The sequence below is a fragment of the Pantherophis guttatus genome, chromosome 2 (assembly GCF_059756535.1).
Source record: "Pantherophis guttatus breed Tessera chromosome 2, ASM5975653v1, whole genome shotgun sequence".
In the NCBI taxonomy this organism is placed as follows: domain Eukaryota; kingdom Metazoa; phylum Chordata; class Lepidosauria; order Squamata; family Colubridae; genus Pantherophis; species Pantherophis guttatus.
Genome location: NC_142064.1, coordinates 254,197,093 through 254,216,985, shown reverse-complemented (window position 1 = coordinate 254,216,985; position 19,893 = coordinate 254,197,093). Strand labels below are relative to the sequence as shown.

The 19,893-nt window shown below is 40.4% G+C and overlaps 1 protein-coding gene across 2 annotated transcripts; it reads left to right on the top strand.

Moving 5' to 3' along the window:
- The first annotated feature begins 925 nt into the window (after positions 1-925).
- LOC117668061 (C-type lectin domain family 2 member D-like) lies at positions 926-16,301 on the top strand. 2 transcript variants are annotated; one of them, XM_087888121.1, is made up of 7 exons: positions 926-1,006; positions 2,859-2,975; positions 3,611-3,706; positions 5,666-5,752; positions 7,935-8,131; positions 15,228-15,331; positions 16,089-16,301. In XM_087888121.1, exons 1-7 carry the CDS (start codon positions 976-978, stop codon positions 16,210-16,212), a joined length of 756 nt encoding a protein of 251 aa, XP_087744247.1. In that variant the 5' UTR covers positions 926-975; the 3' UTR covers positions 16,213-16,301. The 2 variants fall into 2 exon arrangements, with proteins under 2 accessions (XP_087744247.1, XP_087744248.1); XM_087888122.1 differs by lacking the exon at positions 3,611-3,706.
- Positions 16,302-19,893: the final 3,592 nt, after the last annotated feature.

Sequence of the window (19,893 nt, the reverse complement as noted above, 5' to 3'; positions counted from 1 at the left end):
CCACCCCTGATCTACATGGAGTGAAACATGCTGTGGGGTACCTTAAGATTTGGTCTTAGGTACAGTACTCTTCAATCTCTTCATCAATGATTTAGATGAGAGGATAGAAGGGGAACTCATCAGATTTGCAGATTTTTTTTTATTATTATTATTCATATTTCTATGCTGCCCACTCTGAGGACTCTGGGCGGCTTACACCAAAGACAGTATACTAAATAGCATATTGCCCCCAACAATCTGGGTCCTCATTTTACCCACCTCGGAAGGATGGAAGGCTGAGTCAACCTTGAGCCGGTGAGATTTGATCCGCTGATCTGCTGAACTAGCAGTCAGCTGAAGTAGCTGCAGTACTGCACTCTAACCACTGCGCCACCTCGGCTCCTTATGACACTAAGATGACACCAAGCTGGGGGAAATTGCTAACTTTTTGGAAAATAGACTCACGATTCATGAGGAACTTGACAGATTTGAGTACTGGGCCATATCCAGATTAAATTCAGCCATGAGAAAACTAAGATCCTGCATTTAGGCAGGAAAATTCAAATGCATAGGTACACAATAAGTGTTACCTGGCTCGACAGTAGTAATTGTGAGAGAGATCTAGGTGCTCTGGTAGACCACCACTTTTGTATGAGCCAACAATGTGTTGCAGCTGCCAAAAAAAAAGGCAATGCAGTTCTGGACTGCGTCAACAGAGGGATAGCATCAAGATCATGAGAGGTGATAATACTGCTTTATATAGCACTTGTGAGGCCACTCTTGGAATACTGCCCACAGTTCTGTCACCACTATACAAAAAAGTTGCTGAGACTCTAGAACCATGATGGCGAACCTACAGCACATTGAAGAAGAAAGTATATTCTCCACAATAATATGTCAGTGATATTCTGTGCAGCAATGAGTAATACCAATTTCTTTTCTTTCCAGGCAGCCTGAATTTTGATTTATTTTTTTCTTTTTGTAACAAAGACAATTATGTCTTGGAAGATGCAAGGAGAAATTAAAGGTGAGGCATTCAGGTTTTTCTTCCACCTAGCTGAGAAGTAAAGAAAGCAGGACAAAATTAGAGAAAAACTTACCGTATTTTTCAGAGTATAAGATGCACCTTTTTTCCCCCTAAAAGGTGTGAAAATTTGGGTGTGTCTTATACACCGAATGTAGCCCCGCTCACCCACTGGCCCCTACCCTTTGGCCTCTGCCTCCCAGCAATTTACCTCCTTGCAGCGAGCAGCAAGAAGAAACAGCCCATTTCAGCTTCAGCAAAGCCTAATTAGCACAAGTTGTCGGTTGGATCTGCCTCCTGACTCTCAGCTGTTTCAGGCTGCAGGGATTGCCATTGCCTATTGCTGTGCGGGCCTCTGCTGCTTGCTGCAAGGAGGTTAATTGCTGGGAGTAGATTTTTTTTCTTGTGCTAATCAAGCTATGCTGAAAATGAAAGTAAAGCAGGCTGTTGCAACAGGCAAAATTGCTGGGAGGCAGAGGCAGAGGCAGATTTCTTTTTCTTGTTTTCCTCACCAAAAAGGGTAGGTGCGACTTATAGTCTGGAGGGTCTTATACTCCGAAAACTATGGTAACTAATCTTTTGGCTAAAATCATTGGTTTCCTCTTTTAAGCAGAGGAATCACAATAAGTAAGGCAGGCATAAATTGAAATAGCAAACTCGAGTGGGCAAAAGTTTTGATCTGCAAAATTTGGAGATGACTGGACTCAAGCTAGAATTAGGGAGAACTGAGAGGTAGGATTGTTTTCTTCAGTCACCCTTGGTTCTCAAGGTTGTACTGGAACCAAATATTTTAAAACTGAAAAAAGAAGAAATACTTGGCAGTGCATATAATAACAGCAGCAAGAATCGCTTTCGCTCAACAATGGAAAGAGAAAAAAATACCAACTAAGGAACAAGTAATTGGCAAAATAATGGAATGTGCCGAGATGAATAAATTAACATTAGAAATTAATGACAGAGAAGATTCTGATTATTACAGCGTATGGGACAAGTGGTACGGGTGGTTAGAGAAGAGGAAATTGAAATAAAAAGGAAAGAGACCAGAGCAAGTACAAGAAATAGTAAAATGAAATAGAAAGAGAAGATGTACTGTGGATGGTAGGAAATATAATAAGGCAAGGAAAGGTTACATGGGTAAGCAAAAGACATGACTTATGTATTTACTAATTTATCGTTAAAGATTATTATATATATATACACTAAGAATGATATGAGAACACAGTTCTTTATACCATGTAACTGGTTTGCAAAGATTATCTATATATGTACAATATGTAAATTGTATTTATTTCTTTTTCCATACTATGTAACCGGATGGACAAAAATTGTATTATTATAATTTCTTAATAATAAAACATTTTTTAAAAAAAACTGAAATATTTAAGTAGCAGGAAGAGCATCTGAGAAAACTCTTCCAGATAATCTTCTAAACTTTAAGAGGCTCATTGAGTAAATCAAGAGACTTTCACACTTGAGATTCTATAGTGGAGTGTCAGTTTCAGATAGAATTCAGTAACAAATATATCTGCTTATGCAAAAACAGGGAGATTTTCCAATGTGCACCAAAAAACTCCTGTGGAAATATCCCAGATGTAGGCCCGATTTTGTCATATGACTTGGGCACCGTCCCCTAATATAATCACCTGAAATCTTGCAAGATGATCAACACTCGTGAGATTTTTGGCAGTCACCTTGAGTTCTGCCTGTGAACATTCAGCAGTGCAAGACTTGGGGATTTTGTGAGGTTTCAGCTACTTAAAATATGAGTTCAAATTGTTTTGACCGGGAAAGGCAGGTAGCCCTAACAAGAAAACTGGACCATGTCTCTTTTGTATTGTTTTCTGCCTTCCTTTAGGATCAGGAGATTCTGGAGATTCTGGATATTGTGATCTGTTGACTTCTAAGGTGACAACTGCATCTTCTTCTGGAAGCTCCGATGCAAAGAGGGAAAGAAATGCTGCTAAAAATAAAGGTTGGGACCAGTGGTGAAATTAATTTTTTTTTACTACCGGTTCTGTGGGCGTGGCTTGGTGGGCGTGGCTTGATGAGTGTGGCAGGGGAAGGACACTGAAAAATCCCCATTCCCTCCCCACTCCTAGGGGAAGGATATTGCAAAATCTCCATTCCCACCTCACTCTGAGGCCAGCTAGAGGTGGTATTTGCTGGTTCTCCGAACTACTCAAAATTTCCGCTACCGGTTCTCCAGAATTTTACGCCTGGTTGGGATCCTTTGTAATTTTGAAGAGGGAAGTAATGAAAGAAAATGGCTGGAGCTGGGCCACATCTAAAAACAGGATTCTTCCCCCCACCTCTTGTTTTGAGGAGGGAAGTTGGAGATCTTTATCTCTCTCTCCCTCCCTCCCTCCCTCCCTCTCTCTCTCTCTCTCTCTTTCTTTCTTTTGAAAGGAAAACCTCACACAAAACCAACATTGCACCTTTGGTGAATTTCCCATGTCATATTCAGGACAGAAATCCTGCCACTGACTTTTGGCAGTTGGAGTCAGAGAAGGGAAATCCAGATCAGGGAACCCTAATTGGGTAATTGGGGCAATATCTTCCTAATAAGAAAACTGGACTACATCTGTATTGTTTTCTGCCTTCCTTTAGGGTCAGGAGATTCTGGATATTGTGATTTGTTGACTTCTGAGGTGCCAACTGCATCTTCTTCCAGAAGCTCTGATACAAAGCATGCAAGAAATGCTGGTAAAAACAGACACCTCCCTTGAACCCTGAAAAGCTTGAAAAGCTTGGCGGGGGAGGGGGGAAGGGGGAGTGTAATAAGACAAAGTGAATGAAGCTGTGCTAAATTTACTGGATTTAAAAACCAGGATTCTTTTTTCCCCCCTGGTTTTGATGAATCAAAGTTGAGGCTGTTTCTCTTTTTGAAAAGAAAACCCTCTCATAAAGCCAATTTAGGTCAACACTGAAGCTTTGGTGTGATTCCCATGCCACTTTGGTGTCTCCCATTTTCAAGGCAGTATTATTTTACAGTATTATAACCAGGGGTGGGATTCATGGTAGCTCTGACGATCAACTGGGAGAGAACCAGTTCGCTCGGACGATCAGGTGGGCCGTCCGCCCGCCCCTGCGCGCTTTGCTTACCTTTATCCTCTCAGCTGATTTGCGTGGCAGAGCGGTTTGCTGCGCCTCAGCTGTGTTAGTCCTCAGAAGTAACGCAGAAGTTCAGTTTTGTCAAAAGTGAGCACCCGCGCGGAGCAAAACACGCAATCACCGAACCGGTTGTTAAACTGGCAGGATCCCACCACTGATTATAGCTTTATTTGTGATATTAAATTTTTGGACTTGGACATGACACGCTCACAAGTATTGCCAGCTGGCAGGGTTGTTAGGCGTTCAAGAGCAATGAGATTGAGTTTGTGTCTCCCACAAATGTGAGAAGGATGTGTTTACTATTGGCCACTCCAAATCCACTTGATTTCTTCTGTGGAGAAAGAAACTTGAAGGCCACACACATCAGACACCAGAGCTGGGCTTCTGACCTCCTCGGAGGCACTCTTGTCTGCCTTCTTCTGTTGTTCCTTGTGGAGGGAAAGGGGAGGGGAGATGAGAGACACTCAGGGTTTATCTGTGATGGGATCAACAGGTGCAAGTCAAACCACAAACCTGAACCGTCAACAAGCGCAAACACATCTGTCTTCTCCAAACAAAACTCTCCAGATGTCTTGGGATTCCTTTCCTAATTCCACTGCCTTACAGTTTTATATGCTAGCTGGAGCATTCAATCTCTTTGGACTGTTGCTTTCTGGCAGAAGATACAGAACAATTAAAACTCGGACCACACGTTTTCTGAATAGTTTTTATCCCAGAGCTATAATTGCACTCAACAATGAACTAAAGGGCCACCATCAGTGAGCTGTGGGACAGTATTACTTGGTCTGTTGTGTGGATGTTTGGGTGGTTTAGGGGTGGAGAATTGTGGTGTGTGGGAGTGTGTGTGGGGATTGCTATGTGTGTTGGACCTGGTCTTTGGGTGTTAAGTGAATTTCGTTGTGTGGGTAAACTGTGTATACACGTACAATGACAATAAAGTTATTTATGTATTTATTTATTTATTTAAAAGCCGGAAGGAGGCAGTTCTAAGATACAGAACACAAAAACATCATACAAATTATAGCCAGTCATTTGGGGTAAATGTAGTCTCTTGCCATAAAGGGCAAATATTGGCATTAGTAGTGGATGAATTTTTTCTTCATCTACCTGCCTGCCTGCCTGTCTGATGTAGTATGATATTGTGTATCAAGAGTTTCTTGCAAAAATCAAATCCAGAAGCACACACAGATAACTGAATCAGCTGGATTCATTAACTTCTTTATATTCATAATAACACATAAAGTATATTTACAATACCAACAGTTGATTCTTCAGCTCAGATCAGCAGACATGTTGACACACACAGAATACAGTAGAGAGCTTAACACACACTCACTCTGAATAGTTTCAGTTTCAATTCTCTGCACAGAATCAGAAGCTGCAGTCTAAGACACGCCCTGGCTCCAGTCTGTCCCAGCTCCCAATTGGCTGACCTTGTTACCATGTCTTTCCAGTCATGAATATTCTGACATTGTGTGACTATAATCCTAAACAATTATAACAAAATCATGAACTTCATCTCTTAATATTTTCCTGTTTTCTGTTTTTCAGTTCTATGTAAGCGCATTGCAGACAAGAAATTCGTTATAGCGGCAGCTGTTGTGGTCGTTTTCATCATTATTATAATTTCATTGGCTGGTAAGTAATGAGGCATTCCTATTTCATGATTTTGGAAGTAGTTTGGTCTCACCTCTTTTCTGGGGCAGAGGGAGAGGGACCGGCACAAGGACAGCCGACTTTCACGGCTGAATTTGAACTTAGCTTTAGGCGTTGTGCCAGTGGTGAAGTCCAATTTTTTTTACTACCGGTTCTGTGGGCGTGGCTTGGTGGGCATGGTTTGGTGGGTGTGGCAGGGGAAAGATACTGCAAAATCTCCATTCCCTCTCCACTCCTGGGGAAAAGATACTGCAAAATCTCCAATCCCATTCCACTCTGGGGCCAGCCAGAAGTGATATTTGCTGGTTCTCCGAACTGCTTAAAATTTCCGCTACCAGTTCTCCAGAATCTGCTGGATTTCACCCCTGCTTTGTGCCTAAGACAAGACTACAGTCTCCTGGTTTCTAGCTTGATGCCTTAACCACTACACCAAGTAGCAGTAGCTGCTTCTTGCAGTAGCTAGTCTACTTTTATGTTTCTCCTAACAAACTCAACTCTCACTTCCATATTTAGTTATTTAATTCATTTACTGCTTCCCAAACATGGATAAATTACCAAAACTTGAGTAAAAGTGGATAAATCCCAATGACTGGTAAGATCCCACAGAGTTGGTCTCCTCCAGGTCCCGTCAGCTAAACAATGCCAGCTGGCAGGCCCGCGGGGGAGGGCCTTCTCTGTGGCTGCCCCAGTTCTCTGGAACCAGTTACCTCCTGAGGTCCGGACCATCCCCACCCTATTGGCCTTCCGAAAAGCGGTGAAGACCTGGCTTTTCCGGCAGGCCTGGGGCCGTTGATCTCACTCTTGCGATCCGGCGAGATCCGGCCTTGAATGGTGTGAATGAGTTTTAATGTTTTTAATGTTTTTAATTTTTAAATGTTTTTTATAATGGTTTTAAATGCATTGTGAGCCGCCCTACATTCAGGAATCGTCTTACATATTCATGTAAAATACTCTATACTTTATCATACATTTTCTCTATATTGACAAATGTGCAGTGAACTTGCTTTTACATATTAATATTTATGTAAATTGGTTTACTGAAGAATGAAAGCTGCTATTTTTTTTCCTGTACAGCATAAAACCACAATGAATTTCTCAAATTGATTGCATTAGCACCTTTCATACCATTTTAATTAGAAATCTGCCAGATACTTTTCCAGTCTCACTTAACAAATTAACTCCCCGTTACACTCTGCACTCTTTCTAGGACCCTTGCTAGGTCTCCATAATACACTTTATCATACATTTTCTCTATATTGACAAATGTGCAATGAACTTGCTTTTTTACATATTCAGGATACAAATCTATAAAGTTATATACATGTTTGCGTATATGGGTAGTGCTCAGTTAGTGACCACTTGTTCAGCCGTTGTTCCCAGTTAAGGCAGCTCTGAATAAGGAGGCTTATGACCAGTCCTTGAGGTTGTAGCCATTACAGCAGCTCCACATTGATGTGATTACAATTTGTTGCTTGGCAACTAGCATACATTTACAACAGGCATAGCATTCCACAGTCACCTGATTGCCTTTTGTGATAGCCCGATTGAGCGTCATGGTGGCCTAGTGGTGAAGCTAATCGCCTCCCGTTCTGAAGGTTGTGAGTTCAATCCTAGGTAGCAGCAGATATTTCTCTCCCCGGGCGCAAAGAAAAAAAAAATTGCTGTGAACTCCGCATGGCGTCAGAAAGGGCATCCGGCCAGTAAATGTTCAGCTCCATCCAGTCACCCCAAATTAGTTATGGGATGAGAGTCATAAAAGCGGGAATACACTAGGAAAGAAGAAGAAGAAGATAGCCAGCTTCTAATTAGCAACATCATTGGGAAGTGAGCCGGAAGTCGCAAGTTGCAGTCATGTAAGGTTGCACTTAAGAACTGATCATGATTTACTTAACAAATGCATCTGAAACTGACAAATTAATTGCCGTCATAAGTTGGGCAGGATCACGTGATTTTCCCCCCCCCACTTTGCAACAGTGTTGTAGCAATGCAATTGCCAGTTCCAGATGCAGTTGTTAAGTGAGGATTACCTCTATTTACAGATGAATTCATTCGGTTGCCTTTAAAAAAAACCCCTGTAATTTCAGTTTAAGTGAGTTAGCTTAATATTAACTATTCAGACTTTTTTCAGTATTGTAATTAATTGTTTGAATTGTTTTTGTTTTAGTTCCAGGTAAAAAAACAGAAACATATCTGCCTTGTCCTCTCCTTGAAAGCCAAAATGTTGCCTGCCCAGATTCCTGGATTGGATACAGAGGAAAATGTTTTTATACATCAAATGAAGAAAGGAATTGGTCTCTCAGTTTAAAGACCTGTTCTTCATTTAATGCCTCCTTGGCTGTGATTGATACACAGAAGGAATTGGTAAGGAATAAGGAGACATCATAAATAATTGCAGAGTTGTCCTGTAAAAAGCAGTCCTATTACATTTACTATTATTATCTACAATATTTATTTACTTACTTTATTTATTTTATTTATTTATTTATTAGGACTGTATTACTATTATTCTTCTCATCCTTCCTATTACCTATCTCCTCCCACTTATGACTATAATCATGTTGCTGTATCTTTACGATTTATATTGTTTTATTTGTTTCCTAGTACGATTTGATTGCTTATTAGTAACGTATGATTATCACTAAGTGCTGTATCTTATAATTCTTGATGAATGTATTTTTTTCTTTTATGTACACTGAGAGTATATGCACCAAAGACAAATTCCTTATGTATCCAGTAAGGAAGAACTTGGCCAATAAAGAATTCTGTTCTGTTCTGTTCTGTTCTGTTCTGTTCTGTTCTGTTCTGTTCTGTTCTGTTCTGTTCTGTTCTACTCTACTCTACTCTACTCTACTCTACTCTATTCCTATTCTACTCTACTCTATTCCTATTCCTATTCCTATTCCTATTCCTATTCCTATTCCTATTCCTATTCCTATTCCTATTCCTATTCCTATTCCTATTCCTATTCTACTCTATTCTACTCTATTGAAATTCATTTGCCACTACAATTATTTTTCTATTTATGATATATACTCAGCTTATATCAGGGTTATCAAACTCAAAGCCCACAGGCTAGATCTGGCCCGCAATGTGGTCAGTTCTGGCCCATGGGGCCATCCTGGTCTACCCAATGCGATCAGGCCAACGTAGCTTTGGCCCGGTCTACCCAATGCCAGTAGTTGGGGTAGTGGTGTAAAATTGGCCACGCCCATCCAATTGGCCACACCCATCCAGTCAGCCACACCCACCTGGCCCCTTGAGGTCAACCACAGTCCTGATGCACTCCTCAATGAAATTGAATTTGACACCCCTGGCTTAGATGATGAAGGGACCATCTAACAATTATGGGAATAAAAAATTGGTCAACCTAAAATTTAATATTCATTTTTGTCATATCAGACTGCACTATTTTTCTCTCAAAGGATGACCCAAGAAGTCACAGGGTTGTCTAGTTATTTTTATTATTATTCCCTGTTCACAACAATGTAAAGGCACAGTTCTTTTGCTGGTATTGGCCGTCATATGAATAGGATAGGATAGGATAGGATAGGATAGGACAGAACAGAACAGAACAGAACAGAACAGAACAGAACAGAACAGAACAGAATAGAATAGAATAGAATAACAGAGTTGGAAGGGACCTTGGAGGTCTTCTAGTCCAACCCCCTGCTTAGGCAGGAAACCCTACATCACTTTAGACAAATGGTTATCCAACATCTTCTTAAAAACTTCCAGTGTTGGAGCATTCACAACTTCTGCAGGCAAGTTGTTCCACTGATTAATTGTTCTAACTGTCAGGAAATTTCTCCTTAGTTCTAAGTTGCTTCTCTCCTTGATCAGTTTCCACCCATTGCTTCTTTGTCCTGCAATCATGTGACTGGGTGGGCGTGGCTAGCTGGTCACATGACTGTGTAGGCGTGGGTAGCTCGTCATGTGACCGGGTGGGCGTGGCTATGTGCATAGGGACTACTCAGAGGGCTGAAAAAAGTCATTTCTGACTGGGCCTCGCACTTTTGACCGGTCCTCACACTTATGACCATCCTCACATTTATGCCCGTGCAGCTTTCTTAACAACCATGTCACTCATTTCACAACTGCTTCTCTTCAACATGGTGACAAGATAAGGCAAAAACGTAAAATGTGAGGACAGTCGTAAGTTCGAGGACTGGTCAAAAGTGCGAGGACCAGTCAAAAATAACTTTTTTAGCCCTCTGAGTAGTCCATATGCACAAAAGGACTACCAAGAGGGCTGAAAAAAGTGATTTCTGACAGGTCCTCGCACTTTTGACCGGTCTTCGCACTTATGACTGGTCATCATTTATGCCCATTGTAGCATTCTTAACAACCATGTCACTCATTTCACAACTGCTTCTCTTCACCATGGTGACAAGATAGGGCAAAAACGTAAAATGTGAGGACAGTCGTAAGTTCGAGGACTGGTCAAAAGTGCGAGGACCAGTCAGAAATAACTTTTTCAGCCCTTTGAGTAGTCCATATGCATAAAAGGATACAGCAATAGAGAGGGATGAAGGAAACGAAGGGAAATTAGAGTAGGAGTGAGGGTAAGAGAGGGAGGAAGAGAGGAGGAGAAGGAGAAAGGAAGAGGAAGTAGGGAGGAGAAGAAGAGGGGGAGGAAGAGAAAGTAAGAAGGAAAGAAAAGAGAGGTGGTAGGTTTGAGGAGAAAGATTGCTGTACAATAAAAAAGATGAAAGGGAAGAAAGCCAACCCCAAACAAATATAAAGATATTAAGATAAAGAATGAATTGTTAAACTTTAAAGAATAAAAGAGAACAAATATGAATAAATAACAATAATTAGAAACACACATACAAACATACAATGTATTTTCTTTGAACAGAGTATTTGGCCGGTTCACAAATTTAAACAATGTTTAGTCATTTCAATTAAATTTACAATTTCTATATTTCCTTTTTGCCATATTTATTCCTCATCTATTTTTGTAAAAATCCAATATTACCCTTCATCCTCATCTCTAATCTTAATCAAATTCAATTTTTCCCTTCTATTCTATATTATACCCCTTCCCATTGTCATCTATTTTTATATCCATCCTCACATTGGTTAATTATGTAATATTACAGTTGTTTAATATGAATTCAACATTTTAATATAAATCAATTAGTTATATAACTACCTTTTTTGTATATTAATCAATATGAACATGAATATTCCAATTATTTCCATGCAATCCAATTTCTTACAAATCAATTAATTATATTTACCAATAATAATAAACCAAATAATTTCCCCCATATATTCCTCCAAACCACAACTTAACCATTTCTGCTTTCAACACAATATGCAATTAATAGTATCTCAATTATTACAATTCCCTAGTTAAATAGAGCTTTTTTTCTTTTGTGTTTTAAAATCCTGAACTCTCCTCTTTTTCCCTAAATTTCCCATTGTTTGCACCTACCTTTTTTGGTGAGGAAAAAGAAAAGAATTCTGCCTGCCTAATTTTCCAACCTTGCAGCAACAGCAAAGCAGTTTCAGTTTCGTTTCTTTGCAAGGAAGCAGAAGAGCCCTGAGCAAAACAGCCCAGACAAATCAGCTGAGAGCCGGGAGGCCAATTAGCCTATGCTGAAGCTCCGTGGGCCAATAAAATTACAAAAAAAACCCCACCGAACCCTTTGTTAAATTGCTGGCTCCCCCACCCCCCCCCCCCGTCCCCAGAATCCCACCACTGTGTAGGCTCCTCTTGATCTTGAGGCCCTAGGCTGAAGCCTAGTTAGCCTATAGGAAAATCCGGCCCTGAGTATAGTATATGTGCAGATGTGCAGATTTTCTAAGTGCCATCCAAGATTTTTGGTATGGCATTCAGTGTGCCGATAATTACTGGGACCACACTGCTTTATGTCATAATCTTTCAATTTCTGATCTTCTCCGATTCTTTGTCTTCTGTTCTACTACCTCTTAGTATTGCCACATCAGTTATTCACACTTTCTTCTTTTCAACCACAATTAGATCTTGTGTGTTATAAACCAAGACCTTATCAGTTTGCATTTGGAAATCCCACAATATTTTAATCTGCTCAATTTTAACTACTTTTTGTCAGACTTCGATACTATCTCAAAATAAATGAATTTCCAGACTGCCAATCTTTAAGGAAATCTTCTCTTTATTCGAGTACAGCAACCGGATCATGACTCGTGTGGACAAGACTGACCTTTTGCCCCCCAATCCCTCCCTTTCCGATCCCCAATTCTCTGCTTCTCATAGGCTATCTTCCAAGTCACTCTCCTGACTTCTTGTCTCGTCATTTCACAGGAATGTTCCCCCCCTCCTCTTCATTTCCACGGAGACCGAGCTTCAAAGGGATTTAGCAGGCAAAAGTCCAGGGCTTATCTCCCTTTCTATGTCAGCGCTGAAACGCTGACATCTTTTCAACTTGATGTTGCCACCGATGTTACATTACTGACATATGATAATTATTACAGATGTTATTTTTGCTTCCAATAAATTGTATTAAGAGTTTGTTCTAATATAAAATACACATGAAAATAAAGATCAGAAAAAAAGAGAAAAAGGAATGCAAGATTAAAAAGAAAAGAAAAGAAAAGAAAAAAACAGCAGTAACTTCTTATTCTTTTTAATGCAGTAAAATACTAAATAGAGTTACAACTTCAACTTTTTCTTTGCATTTTTAGTAACTATAAGCCACTTCTATAACTACAAGATTAATCCAATCCTCAAAATGTAAAGCCAAAGTTTCTTCCTCCCCCCATTCTATTTCAAGCAGGAAGTCCAGAAATAATTTGTAAATGAAAAAAAAACCCTGGATAAAGTCTTTATTTAAAAGATGTCCACCAAGTCCAATAGTTTTTCCATCCATTCTTTCTATTGTGGGAAATAACATCTTTCCATTCATGCATATTAAATTTTCAATACTGTCAGCATATATAATAATAGCTTACCTTCAAGCTCCTTGCTTAACAACCCTAAAGCCACAATGGTGCGGTGGTTAGAATGCAGTACTGCAGGCTACTTCTGCTGACTCCTGGCTGCCGGCAATTTGGCAGATCGAATCTCACCAGGCTTAAGGTTGACTCAGTCTTCCATCCTTCCGAGGTGGGTAAAATGAGGACCCAGATTGTTGGGGGCAATAGGCTGGCTCTGTAATCTGCTTAGAGAGGGCTGTAAAAGCACTGTGAAGCGGTATATAAGTCTAAATGCTATTACTATTGCTAAAGGGAAAACTTATAATTTCAGTTTTATATCCTTTTTAAAAATCTTATCATGAGATCCAGCTTAATTGGCTCCCACCTTTGTGGTTGTTATGGTTTGATGTTCATCATATTTATCCTGAAATTTAATAAAGTCAAATGTGGCTCACCCACTGTTTTGTAATCTTTGACTCACTCCTGTGGTAAAAGAGCTGATCTTTTAAAATAACACACTTGCAGGTCTGAAGATGTATCTTAGCCAATCGAGCTCAATCAAAATCAGAACATTTTATTCTCCCAGAACAAGCACCTCAGAGTCACAAGTATGAATTGCATTATCAAACAAAAATGGCTGACTAGATGATCTACTGCTTCTTCTGCCTCTTTGCACAACCTGCACTTTGAATCATTTGATGATTTTTTAAAAAATTCTGGCCTTGATTGCATTTTCTTCCAGATCTTTCATGGTTGCCCTACCCATTTCTAGTCTTCAATGCACTTCTTGATCTATACTTCCTTTGTTGAAAGTAGATCCTTAAAAGGCAAAAGCTATTCACTATTTCAGTATCTTCATTGTCGGTTCTACAGCTGGTTGTCCTGTCTGTTATCATTAGTTTGATAATTTCAGTCCAATTATTTCACTTTACTCCTTAGCTTTTATGACTGATTTTTATTATTAAAACATGAATATCCTTTACATTTTTGGCTAGCAATGTAAAAGTTATTGCTATATCTTCCTCCGATTGTTAACCCACACTCATCTTCTTCAATTCATTTTCCCTTGTGACCAGGCATAAATGTATAGTAATCTTCAATTTATGAAGTTATGACCAAACCAGAAAAAGATTACAAGGATTCATATTTTGAGGTACTACAGGACACTTGGCAACACAATTTTGCAAAGTCCTGTGGTCACATGAAGGTGTTTTATGACAATTTTGCAAAAACATGGCACTTACTTCCAGTTTTTGGCAAAACCACACCAATAGCAATAGCACTTAGACTTATATACCCGTTCACAATGCTTTCCAGCCCTCTCTAAGAGGTTTACAGAGTCAGCCTATTGCCCCCAACAATCTGGGTCCTCATTACCTACCTTGGAAGGATGGAAAACTGAATCAACCTTGAGCCTGGTGAGATTCAAACTGTCAAATTGCAGGCAGCCGGCAGGCAGCAGAAGTAGCCTGCAGTACTGCATTCTAACCACTGCGCCACCGCGGCTCATAGCGAATCATTAGTTGACATAACAACCAGGGCATTAGCTTAACAATTCTATTGATTTGCTTAATGATTGCAGTGATTTGCTTAAAGACCACTGCAAGAAGGATCATAAAATTGGGTCAGTCACATGACCCACCCACTTTATTACCATTATGATATACACTGGTAATGGGCAGGCTTGATTACAGTCATATGTTGAGGGTTACCTTAAAGACTCTCTCTTAACTCTAACTCTGGGGAAGGTGAAACGAAAGAGAAAAAGAGGATGACTACCAGCAAGATGTATAATCAATTACAGCAGCAACTGGTACCCCATTGAAATACCTAAAAGACCTCCTGGAGAAGGTGAAATTTATGTGATCAGTAAGAGTCAACATTAACTTGGTGGCACATAATCCAGTACATTTATTATCTGCATAAAAACTGCCATGAACATTTTGGTTATCTTGATGTTATTAATATTAATAAATATTTAAGGAGGGGTGTTGTTATGAGCAAGACAAACTCATATATTCCTGCTGAATGCTGTGCAGTGCACTTTAAATTTAAACAGAGATATGTGTACATCATTGCAGTAAAAAGCTTAATTTAATAGATCTCCTTTTAGTGGATTTTGGATACAAAGACCCAATTTTTGTGTACATATCTCCACAAAATAATGGAGAAGCCCAGTGGTGAAATCCCCCCCCCCGGTTTTATCTGGCTCGCCGAACCGGTACTGCTGGCAGCGGGAGGCTCCACCCACTCACCGGGATGTCATTACGTCCTGGTTTTTAATCATTGCGCAGGAGCGTGCCCAAACTGGCAGCGAAGGTAAGTGGATTTCACCGCTGGACAAGCCCACTGTCTCTAAAATAGTTCTGAAAAGACAGGTGTATGTACATTAATTTAATTAATACATTAATTTTAATTTTATAATCTTGTACAAATAAAACAATTTGACAAAAATGATGTATTTTGGCATTCAATAGTCAGGCAAAAATAACGGAAACTTTCTTTCCCCAATGTTAAATGAAGATTTTATTATATATTATTTCCTTTCTCCTAGGATTTTTGGGTAGAAATTTTCCGTCCGTTTCATTACTGGTTTGGTCTCTCAAGAGAGGTCAACCAGACCTGGAAGTGGTCCAATGGCACTGAGTTTAAAAATCAGTAAGTATGTTTTATTTATTTGTTTATGGGACTTATAGAGCTGTTTACCTATTCAAGCATTTATATGCATCACATTTCACCTTGAGTGGCTGAAAGAATAATAAGAAACAAGATAATTTTTGGCTACTCTTCTTCCCCCAAAATATAAGACACAGAAAGGGAAGCAGAGGGTGGGGGGAGAAGAGAATTAATCAGGCAATAGTATCTAACATCTGATGGTCCCTGCACTGTTGGCCAGCTGTAATGGACTGAGAAGTTCAGATGGCTGAGATGATACACCACCTCCAAGAGCAGATGTTTCTCCTGCCAATTTTGATATTCTTGTAAGCAGCCCAGATGGTCATAAAATTGCAGTTTTATTTCCAAAAAGGCACTGTTTCTCAAACTTGGCAACTTTAAGAACTCTTCAAGGATTCTCCAGCGAACCATGCTGGTTAGGGGATTCTGGGAGTTGAAGTCCACCTATCTCCTTCCAAGAATGAGATATGCCTCCAAATGGATGCTTTCTGCTTTGTGTGTGTGCATGTGTGTATTTATTTGCCTTCCAGTCATGTTTCCTCCAGACATATTTGTCAGACAAAACTAACTCCAGACTCCATAATCAATTTGATCCAGTGCACCCTGGAGGCACAATGTTGGCTGATGTTCTCTATGTTCTAAATCTGGGTATCACCGTGTAAAGATCATTCCTGCAATGCTAATTTCTCCCCTCAGTTGCCACTGTCCAGCAAATAGTAACTCCTTGTCCTTTTTGCAGGTTTCTAGTGAGAGGAGAAGGCTTCTGTGCATATATAAATGGAAAAGGGGCAGATAGCACTGTTTGTTCCCTGGAGAAACTTTTTCTCTGCAGCCGGCCAGAAAGTTGTAGGATAACTGGATAACACAACCTCATCCAGAGAAGGAACTCTTGGCTTGACTAGTATTCATTGCAGAAGCACCTGTTTGTAGTCTCTCCTGGCACATCCAAATTGGCCACTGGCCATATAGTCTTTAGTTGTAATCCTGAGGTTCCATCTTCAGATCCTAGCTTAACAAAGCAATTCTGGACCTTCTGGGGAATTTCACATTTCCATGTAACATCCATGATACATCACTGTGTTATGTTTCTATATGTGTAATAAGCTCATCTCTCTTGTCATCATCTTCTAAGAAGGTGAGAATTACAGTACGCCAAGACAGACAGCTGACTGAATAATGAAATGTATGCAAGAAATCAACACAACCCTGACACAAGTTCAGAGAGCACCAAGGATCCCACTGTTATCTTTCTAATTAAATAGCCACTATGTTGGAAATGTAAACACCAAAAGGGAACATATTATCACATGTGGTGGTCCTGTCATAAAGCTAAACAATACTGGCAAAAAATTAAAACACAAATGGAAGAAATTATAAATCAACACATAGAAATGAGGCCAGAAACTTTTTTACTGGGAATAATTTCAGGGTCATATGAAAAAGAAATATGGTATTTAATCATTCACATAATTACAGCAGCATGAATAGTTGACGCTCAGAACTGGAAAAATAACAATATACCATCAGAAGACAATGTGATTAGAAAAATCATGGAGTGTGCGGAAATGGATAAGCTTACGAAGGAGATACAAGAAAAAGAGGAAACAGAATACTACCTAGTCTGGGAGAGATGGTAATAAATGGTTGGAGGAAAAGGGAAAAAAGGATAAGGAAAGATTAAATAACGGTTGAATTAGAAGTAAAAATATAAGAACAAATAGGAAGAAACAAAAATTGTGGAAAGGAAATTGGGTGTACATTTATGTCTAATGTAAATAAAACAATTAGAATAATATAATACATTATAGTGATATATATTCAATGGTGGGTTCCTCTCGGTTCGGCCCGGTTCGCAAGAGCCGGTAGCGGTGACAATATGACATCACCGAACCGGTTCTCTGTCTTCGGGAGCTGGGCCCTCCCACCCGCCCCTGCGTTATACTGACCTTATATGTCTGCTTTTTTCGCCCAGCTGAGAGGTGCGGCAGAGCAGATTACCACACCTCAGCTGGGCAGATTCACAACGCGCTTGTGCGAAGCACAAGTTTGGTATGCCTGTGAGTGAACCGAGCATGTGCGCGGCGATTGCGTGCAAAGCGCGCACACAAAGAGAACCGGTAGTAAAGCCGGTTAGAACCCACCCCTGTATATATATGATATATTAGAAGTATTTGTATAAAAGATATACTAGGATAAGAGAGAGAAAATGTATAAATATGGATTACCGACATGAAACTGTTGAAAAGAAGAAAGTGTTAATATTGCTTTTTGGTTTTTTTTTAAAAAAACTGTTTAATAAAAATATTTTTTTAAAAAAACACCATAAGATGTGCCTTGTTGGCCTTTGCCAAAGTATTGAAATCCTCGCTGTTCCCCAAGCATTCGGGATGGGTGGGGAGGGGAGAGATGAGCTCTGCTACTATTGTTACTACTCAATTAATCCTTAGTTTATCCTTGGACACAAGTAGATTGTTATGTTTGGGAGGGTTGTTTGTTTTTAATCTGATAAGCCACCGAGAGTTGCTTAAATGAGATGGGCAGTTATATTAATGATAATGGCACAATCTTGCAACAAAAAGAATTTTCCATGTCTGGCTGGAGAATTCTGGAAGTTGAATTCTGCCCATCTTTAATTTGCCAAAATTGGAAAACACTGCTCTGGATGGATAATAAATGGAGCACATAAAAAGACTAGTCAATTGTTTCTTTCTCAGGATGCTTCAAGGAAGCTCCATTTTCATGGTAGATGAGAAGGAGCCTATTTAAACCATCCAGAGCAGTGTTTTCTGATTTTGGCTAGTTTAAGATGGGCAGAATTCAACTTCCAGAATTCTCCAGCCAGCCATGGAAAATTCTTTTTGTTGCAAGATTGTACCATTTATTTATTTGTTTATCTATCAAATTTGTGTAGTTATCCAATTTGGGATGAACACCCTTTGAATGGTGTGGGAGTAGGAATGGATTTCCAGAGAAAAAATTGCAGACTACAGGAATCAGGAGCACTACTCAGGTGACTCTGAGGACACAGATAAACCTCCAAGTGCTTCAAGGACCCTCTAAAAGGATGCAAATGACCAGCTGTCTGCAAGGAGTATAAATCCTTCCATTCCCCACTGAAACGTCTTCAAAGAAAACCAAGGAAGTCCAATTGCCTCCTGAAAAAGCACCTTTGGGACAACCAGTCCTTCGGGAGTAGGGTGGTATATAAATTTAACAAACAAACAAACAAACAAACAAACAAACAAACAAACAAACAAACCATGACCTGGATGACAGAGAATCTCTTCAGACTTTTAGTCAATACTGGTCTTTTTCTCTTGTTTGTTTTCAGTAAGAAAGCTCTGTACTTTATTTTGCTTTTTTTTTCTATTTTCATATACATCTTTTTTAATAAAGACGGGTTAACCCTAACCCCAAGTCTAACCCTTTTCATGACTCTTTTTATGCCTCTTTTCATATTTTGCCTAAATAATTCTTATCATTCTGCATAATGCCTAGGTATTATATACAATGCCTAGAGAAAGTATATAGCCATGGTGGCACGCAGCACCCACTCTGAGGGCACGTGAGTTGTCGCCCCAGTTCAGCTCCACCGCGCATGCGTGCGCACCTCCAGATGGGCAGCTGGTCGTCAGGTCTCTGCCGCACATATATGGGGGGTAGGGCGCATGCAGAGGGCATGTGCGTGCATGTGCGGGGCGGGGCATGAGGGGCCACATGTGCATGCACAAGGATGGGGCGTGTGTGTGGTGCCGTGCTCACATGCGCAGGGAGGGTGGGGTGCATGCAGGGGGGGGCGTGTTCAACATGGCTGCTTCTCTGTGCCGCAGCGCTTTCCGGATGGGACTTAGAGGAAAGCGGTGGTTCACAGCTGCTAAATTGCACCAAATACTCTCCCAGCAGTGTAGAGAGAAGCAGCCGCTACCCTGGAGAGCAGAGATGGAGGGAAGCAGGCCCCAAAAGGCTGCTCGGTCAAGCCTTGCTGTGTGGCAGAAGCCATGCATGCACAGAAGCTGTGCGCGCTCGCATGCGTGGAAGCCATACAGGCATCAGTGATGGGTTGCTCCCGGTTCGCACTGGTTCTATAGAACTGGTAGTAAAACTGGTGGGAGGCCACGCCCACCAACCCTGACATCATCAAAACACTTCTGCGCTTGCACAGAACAGCGCACAGCCCCACTGCAAACCGGTAGTAAAGGAAAGTAGAACTCAGTCCTGCTGCGCATGTGTGTGCTCATATTTTTGGTGAACCGGTGGTGAAATTATTTGAAACCCACCACTGCCTGGAGGGCATAGATAAACTCCCAAGTGGCCTCAAGTGTTCCCCGGGGAGAGAGCTGAGACCAGAAGGCTGCAAAGAAATATGATCCTTCCAACCCCACCCACCAACATCCTGTCAGAACTCCATAGCCCCCACCAACATGCCAGAATCGATGAAGCTTCTTGGATGAGAAGCAAAACATCTTCTTCTTTCTCAAGGAAAAAAAAAACAGTCCAATTTTGAAAAACCACCTTTGAGACAACCGTGACCTGAATGACTGAGA